The sequence below is a fragment of the Buteo buteo genome, chromosome Z (genome assembly GCF_964188355.1).
Source record: "Buteo buteo chromosome Z, bButBut1.hap1.1, whole genome shotgun sequence".
Classification (NCBI taxonomy): domain Eukaryota; kingdom Metazoa; phylum Chordata; class Aves; order Accipitriformes; family Accipitridae; genus Buteo; species Buteo buteo.
The window spans coordinates 84727047-84734947 of record NC_134204.1 but is presented as its reverse complement, the minus strand read 5'-3'; the positions used below and the strand labels follow the sequence as shown (position 1 = coordinate 84734947).

Below are 7901 nucleotides of genomic sequence, written 5' to 3'. Positions count from 1 at the left end.
TGTGTGTGTTTGGGGGGATTCCCTCACAGCCCCGCGCTCCTTCCCTCGGGTTTTAGGCTCCCTCGCCCCGTCGCGATCGGACACGGGCTGTCGAGGGACGGGGAGAGACGCTTCACCGCCCGGCAACGCCGGGCCTCCAGCTCCGAGCGGCTCGGCGGCAGATCTCCCTCAGCCGAGGCAACAGGGGGGGAGCGGAGGGGAAAGCGATGCGGGTCACAGGCCTCCCCCCACGTCGGGGAAAACGCCGCGCAGCACCCGAGGCGGGTTCCGCGGCGAGACCCCCTCAGCGGGGCGAAGCCGGAGCCGGAGCCCCGGCGGCCCCGCTCGCGGCGGTTTCCCGCCCGCCTCCCCTCAGCGGCGGCGGGAGCAGGCAGCGCGCGGGCCCTTTAAGGGCGGGCCCGCGGCCGGCGCTGGGGGCGGGGTCGCCCTGCGGACGTGGCGGGGGCGGCCGCCATTGCGGTCGCCATGAGGAGCGGCGGCAGGTAGGGGCCCGCCGTGCCCGGGGAGGAGCGGGGCGGCGTGGGCCGGGGCGGGCGCTCCGCTCCCCTCGGCGGCGAGGGGCCGGCTCTCAGCCTCGCCGAGAAGGGAGCGGGGTGAGGCGGGGGGGTGGGGAGGATCGCCGGGCGGAGAGGGCTACGGCTTGCGGTCCGTTCCACAGAGGGAGCGGCGGAGAATGGCCGGCAGAGGCGCCGGCTGCGGCCCGCAGCCGCCGTCCGTAGCGCAGCCGGCGGTCGTCGGTCACCTGTCGCCTTTCGTGAGCGCGGCGGGGGCGGAGAGCGAAGGGCCGGAGGAGGAGGAGGGCGGCGAGGTGTCGGAGCTGCGGCCGAGGGGCAGGGAGAAGGTGCGGAGGAGCGCGTCGAGGGACCGGCTGGATGATATCGTCCTGCTCACGAAGGACATCCAGGAAGGGGACACGCTGAACGCCATCGCGCTTCAGTATTGCTGCTCGGTAAGTCCCCCGGGTGCTTACCGCTTCTTCCTTCTGCCGGACAGCAGGGGTGAGGGAGGGCCGGGGCTCTGCCTGCGGGCTGCTGCGGTCCCGGGGTGGGCCGGCTTCACGCGTGGGTTGGTCGCCCGTGTAGGTAACGCGTCCGTGCTGCTGGGGAGGCGGAAAAGTGCCGGTGAGAGGGTCAGGGTAACAGTGTGGAGCCTGCTGGAGTTGCAGTTCCACGGGCTTTTTTTTTTTTTTTTTTTTTTTGTCGCTTTAATGCGAGCGTAAGAAGCAAACGTGCGATTTGGCTGGTGGCACGGGCTCTTGCCCCGCCACGCGTGGGCACTTCGGCCAGCGACGACTTCGCTGTCGGCGTTTGGTGATCGGGAGGGTGTCGCTGAACCGCCTGCAGGGTTTGCGTGGAGCCCAAATTCCGTTAAGGGAAGGCAAAAAAAGACCGTCTCGTTGTAGTTTTAAATTCTGTTAACTTGCCTAAATGTTTATCTGAGCGAGTGGGACCACTGGGAGCTCTCTGCCCACAGGACCCAAGAGTTCCCTTCTGGTGCTCAGACCTCGAGCACTTCTCGCTAAGAGTTCTTAAATTAGTCTGGCGAACGTCCTTCCTACCCAGTACCTTTGGCTGGCCACTACTAATTAAGGCAGAGGCTTCTGTCTTGGTTGGCGTTAGCCTTTGCAGTTTTAATAGGGCATCAGCTGTGCGTGTTGGTGGACTGACTGCTAACTGTGCAGTTTTCAAGAGGTCAAATCTAGTCAAACTCAAAATCCATATTTACAGGAGTCTTGTTGTCATCTAATTCTTCAGGCAGAAACAAAATTAGGGGCCTCCTGTCATGAGCTTAGGTACCAAAGTCTTGATGTAACTTTCATAATACCGACAGGCCTTAGCCTCACGAACCGATTCTTGGCTTCAGAACCCACCATAATTAGGTATTTTGAGCAGGCTTACTAGATCAGGCCTCAGATAAGAAATAAAAGGTGACTGAGTTGCAGTCTTTCTTGGAAATTCATGGAGAATGTGGAAGAGGGGTCCAGGGCTTTAGGCAGAATGCGTCACTTGGGTTGTGGTGGAATCGGTAATCAGTGGGGTGAATGCTGCATTTGGCAGTCTTTCATGCTAATCTGATTTATTTGGGGTGATACACATAACAAGTAACCACTGTCACAGAAACGGAAACACTTTCTGATGTTACAAGGTTAGCGCAGGCAGTAGGCACTCATCGCCCTAACCTACTTTTTCTGGCCACATTTGTGTTGTAAGTGGAGCAGTCACAGCAACAAGGGTCTCTTGACTACTTGTTTTCTGTCTGTAACTTCTCCTGAGGTAGATGTCCTCCCAGTGAGGACAGGAAGGAGCCGAACTCAGGTACTGTGCATATTAAAAGGGGCACAATTCTGTGTGCTTACCAGGTGTTGCAAAAAAAGTACTGATTTTTAAGTACTTCATTATGGTGAGGTTTGTGGCTGTGCCTTCCATGTTGAGGGAGTTACTGTCTGAGAATGAAGGCAGTAATTCTCCATGGGCACTTAAATCCTTGCAGAGCATTTCACATTCAACTTAAAATCTGAACTTACTGAAAGCAAAATGAGATTCATTTTGAGCAAGAATAGGGAAAGGGGAGAGCTGACTTGATGAGGGAAAGATGACCATTTTAAGTTACAGTTGGTTTCTGCCTTAGCCCTCAGAAGCAGAAAGAGTTTCCAAATCTCAGCTGTGGCTGGAGGAACTGGAGGCTTGTAATTTTTAATATTCCTTACTCAGAAGTTTTGAGTTTAATTAGGAGCCCACAGTAATTTACTTTGTTTGAAAACACTGAGGTAAAGTCCCATTCATTTCAGAGAGATGGTTGCCACTGATAGATGAATATACATGAAGTGAATATATGTGTGCAGTGACTTTCAGTCTTCTTATCTGAAGTGAGGAGGTTTGTTACCGCATAATTACCTTCTTACTTTAACATTGTTCAGATTTGGTCTTTGACCTCTTCTCACTTCATACTGTTTGAATGGGTGTCCGGTTGGAAAAAAAAAAAGGGCAAAACAAAGGCCCTGCCATTGTTTCATTAGGGAAGAATTGTGTTTCTCAAGGATGTAGTTAGTACTCGTAAAGTGTTTCGATTCAATGGGGCTTTGATATTTAAACTGTTGTTTTTATTTTTAGGTTGCAGACATCAAGAGAGTTAATAATCTTATCAACGATCAAGATTTTTTTGCCCTGAGGTCTATCAAAATTCCAGTGAAAAAGTTCAGCCTGTTGACCGAAACACATGTCTCTCCAAAAGGAAGACCAGTCCTTCGGCCTCCTCACTGTTCCCCAGAAATGCAGGAAATGTCACCTGATAAATTCTCTGCTAGTGAGACTGCTGGCAATTTCTTAAAAGAAGTAGATCGAGATATAGAAGAAATAGTGAAGTGTAATGATACAAAGAGAGAGAATCTTAATGAAGTTGTTTCTGCCTTAGCAGCCCAACAGATCTGTTTTGAAACTGATGGTAAAACTAAAAAATGCAAGGATCCTTACTATGGAGCAGATTGGGGTATAGGATGGTGGACAGCTGTAGTGATTATGTTGATTATTGGCATAGTAACTCCAGTTTTCTATCTCCTGTATTATGAAGTTCTAGTGAAAGCAGATGTCAGTCACCATTCTACAATGGAATCTTCCCATTTGTTTGTCACAGCAGCATCGCATCAGAAACACATAGAAAATGGAATAAATCCAGCAAATATTATGAATGTTGATAATCAAGGAGACCTTCAGCCTTAACAGTGGAAAACCCCAGGCAACTGTTATTCATGGACACATACCATACCATTAGAAAAAGGGGAAACCACAGAATGCAAAACGCATCTGGAACGCAGAGAAAATGTGTCCTGATGTGTGACTTGCCTTTATGGGCAGTGTTCCAGTACAAGGATATTTCTGTGGGTCATGTAATCTTTGACTATGCCTGAGACAGGCAATCTTAATGCAAGATTGGGATATAAATTAAGGTATAAAATTGTCTGTGAAGCTTTGCACTTTTTTCTATTTTGATAGGCGTATGTTTTGTAATTAATGAGGTGAAAAAATGTAGTTTGAAATAACACACGAGGAGTCTCACTGTATGTTTTACAGCCCTAAAATGGGCATTTGGGGATATCTAACTTTTGAACATCTTAAAGTATTTATAGAATGCATAGTACACTTGACATTTTACTATCAGGTTTACAGTTGTCAGTTAAAACTGGGTTCTCATAATCTTGTAGAGTAAGATATACATTTTTTTTTTTTTAAATCCAATCATTCCATAATTAATTGCCACTTTGAAGTTCTTTTTAAAAAAAGTGACTTCAATAGATGCAGTAGCTGATACTTAAGCTGAAATCTTCAGATTTTGTGCCTGTGGTCAACCCACTCCTTAGTACTTTTCAGTGTAGGCAGTAGGATAATTGTTTTTTATGTGTGTGATGCTGCCTCAACACAGTTCAGAGAGTCTTGCTGAAACTTTACATCCTTCTATGGTATCCTACTGAAAACTGGACTGGACTGGCCTGCACTTCTCATCTGGTCAGCTGTGCATAAGACGAAAGAAGTGCAGATGTGTGGCACCTTGCTGTGACTGCTTCAGTAGTTCTTATTTTATGCCAATGGATTTTTTTTTTTCCTTTCCAGTTAATCTCAGTTCAGGACCAACTGATTCTTCAGACAGCAGTCATGTGGGTACTGAGTATGCTAATGATTGTGTGTCCAGGAACCTCAAACACTAACCTTTTCCTGAAAGCTCTGAGAAAACTTCAAATGAGATTTAATGGCTGCTAGCAAGAAACTTAAATTGCAGCAGAATAGACCAGTTGCAGCTTCAGGCTTGTTCTTCACATAGTAGTGTATTCATAAAGCACTCTGTTCTCATATGTTTCACTTGGGGTTTCATGAACAACCTTTTTTCCCGTTTTCTTCCCTACCTGAAAATGCTACAAGATTAAAAAAAATAATCCTGGAGCCTTCCTATAGAAGGAAGGAGGTACTTGTGTACTGAGAATATTTTTAAATAAAAACTGAGACGCTGCCTGTAATTTTTTTTGTTATATTTGCCTTGTGGAGTAGGATTTCCATTGCCCTGTGCAAAGTACCATTTGCTACCAAAGCCCAAGATAACTGACTTGAATAGGACTTACAAAGAGAAATGGAAAAATAATCACTATGCTTTAAACTACTACTATAAGCTTTCCTTTGAATGTTTTGACTGAGTATATACAGTATAAAAAAAATCTGATGAAGTGAGTGTTCCCTAACTATTGGAGGTATTCCAAAGTGCTTTATCAACTTAAATTTTGAAAGTAAAGACTCATGCCCCATCTATTCTTGGGGCATCTGTTGCCCCAAGAAGTGGGACAGATATTCTTCTGGCATGCCAAGTGTGTGGACATGAATTGGATAACTTCTAATGTATCCTATTGAAATTGAAGCAGGCCAAAGCTTGAAGGGAAATGCTGTACAGTTGGATCTGTGAATGGTGATCTGTGGCTCCTGAACCCTTTGATCGAAGTGGTGTCTGTGGAGATAGTGAGACTGCTCAGTTTCCACATTAGAAGAGGGACTGCAAACAGGCATGAACTTCCTGTTTCACCTAACAGTTGTTTTCAAAGATCTTTTAAAATAGTACTTGCCATGAAAAGAATACGCCAGTAACACAAGTATGAATACTGAAGTACCGGTTCTGGGTAAGGCTGTATGAAAAATTGCATTGCAGAACAGTTTATGGTGGCTAATGTGATAGAGCTTCTACGGCTAAAAATTTAAAAGGTGACTTGCTTTAGTCCAGACAACAGAGCTTTAGTACATGAAGACAGACGTTTTCTATGTAGGACTGAAACTCCGTACATAATGTGTCAGTTTTCTGCTGCAAGTGTATTTGCTGGTTTGCTTTTTTCCCTTCATTCTGTTTCTGAAACCTCTTCTCAAAGAATATGAAATTAGCTATTGTGATGATGCAACATAAGCCCAACCTGAACTAATGGGTATTGCCATCGGTATAGAAGTGAACTTCAGTTGTGGTTTGACTCGGTCAGGAAGGTCTCTGTCCTGTTGATGTGTGAGAAAAAGGGATCGGTTGTTAACTGTTGCTTTTCGTCCTGTGGTGGTACAGCTGAACAGTTCTCCAGTGTATCCGTCTCAGCCTTTGGGTTTTTACAGTGGTGGAAGGCCTGTGGCATACTGTCACTGAGTTAAGTGTGACAGGCCTTTATTTACCTGAGGATAAGCAGTCATTAGAAAAACACGAGGGATAGCTGTTCCGTTGGACTGTGCCAAGAGCCTAGCGTGTTTTTACTATTTTATTATGTAGCATGTTTCTTAGAGTGTATTTTTATTTTAGAGAGTTAACTTTATCAGAAGATACAGTAGGTCTCTTTCTGAGATTGTAGGACTCCCTGGTACTGGTAATCTACAAGCATCAGCTGGCTTGGCTTTCTGCAGGATGCAGGGATCTACTGTTTTTCCCAAAGTACAACAGAACTGGCAATGCATCATCAGACGTCAGCCCTGAATAAACAGGGTAACTGCTCTGTATGGAACTTAAATCTGATTTAAGTTAAAATCTGTAAAGCTAGTCTTTTAGGAAATGACTTGTTTAAAAAAAAAAAAAAAACCACAACTGAGTGATAAATCATGTTTTAGATTAATTACAACACATTGTTGATCAGGAAGTTGGTTTTAAATTCAAGTGCATATTGCACTGTTGGATCATGTAAAATGTAAATGCTTTAAATCTGCTATATTTTGGAGTATGTTGTCACTAATAGACTTTGTATAACTATTTTATAAGGGCTGAAAATACAACTTTGTAAAATAGTCCTCAATGAGGAAGCAAGTCTTATTTTAAATACTTCTGCTCCTCTGCTTTTAGAAGAACGTAAGTAATATACATAAAATAAAGATTTTATTTTAGACTGCAGTGAAAGTGGTGCATATAATGTATTCTTAGCTCTACATACTTTGCATATTTTTATTACAGGAGGCCACTACTTGTATTTGTTTTGGCTAGTTTCTGTGTATGATCTAAAATAAAAATCCTTGGCCAACAGGTATTTTGTTGGCAGTAGCTGCGTATAGCATTAACATCTAGCATAACATAACTGGAGCCTTAGTGGTTTATCCTGTGGTGCCTTGTAGAACTTGGAACTTGTCTGCATAAAGTTCTGAGAACTTGTTAGTTCTGTGAAATGAGGATTAAGAAATAGGCAGGAAAAATGAAGGTGGGGATCAGTGAAATTCTTAGATGGATACCTACACACTAAAAGCAGTGCCTTCTTGTATGAAGTAGCCATGTTTGTCTGCCGTGCTATTAAGATGGGATTTGCATATATGCCTGTCCAAACCCAAAGTTTGCTGAGACCCAAAGAACGGTCTAGGTTTTATCAACATTATGGTCTTGCAATAAATTCTAAGCAATTGGAAAATCAGCTTATAAAAGCAGCTGCAAGCGTTACACCTCTGGAACAGCACAATCTCATTTCATTTCAGAAGTGCCTTGGCACAGAGCTGTATCATTGCAGAACTTAGCGCATTTGTAAGCATTGGCCTCATTTGCCATTGTTAAACTAGTCCTAGAGGGTCCATCCTAAGACTTTGCAGTTCCCTCTGGAGGACGGAGGTGACCATAGTTCACCTTTTAAAGGTCTCAAAAGGACCTGATTTCTGCTAGAGTAATATGTTTCAACAGTACAGCACGGAGGCAGTTGTCTCTCCCATTAACAGTATGATGAATGAAGAAAGTCATTGGTCCTCCAGAATTAGTGTCTGCTACAAAACAAGGTATTGTACCTGTTCAGGCAAGCCACAGCTTGTGACAAAATTTAACTCGTGCAGTAATGCTCTTCCAGTGTTAATTCTCTGGTTCCGTCTGGCAAAAGCCATCTATTTGTGTTCCTTGTGTGACAGGCAAGGAGTTTCCCTGTTCATCTTGCATCA

The 7901-nt window shown here is 44.9% G+C and overlaps 1 protein-coding gene across 1 annotated transcript; it reads left to right on the top strand.

Moving 5' to 3' along the window:
* Nucleotides 1-623: 623 nt before the first annotated feature.
* LYSMD3 (LysM domain containing 3) lies at nt 624-6885 on the top strand. The gene is made up of 2 exons (XM_075019961.1): nt 624-949; nt 3111-6885. Exons 1-2 carry the CDS (start codon nt 674-676, stop codon nt 3714-3716), a joined length of 882 nt encoding a protein of 293 aa, XP_074876062.1. The 5' UTR covers nt 624-673; the 3' UTR covers nt 3717-6885.
* The last annotated feature ends 1016 nt before the right edge of the window (nt 6886-7901 follow it).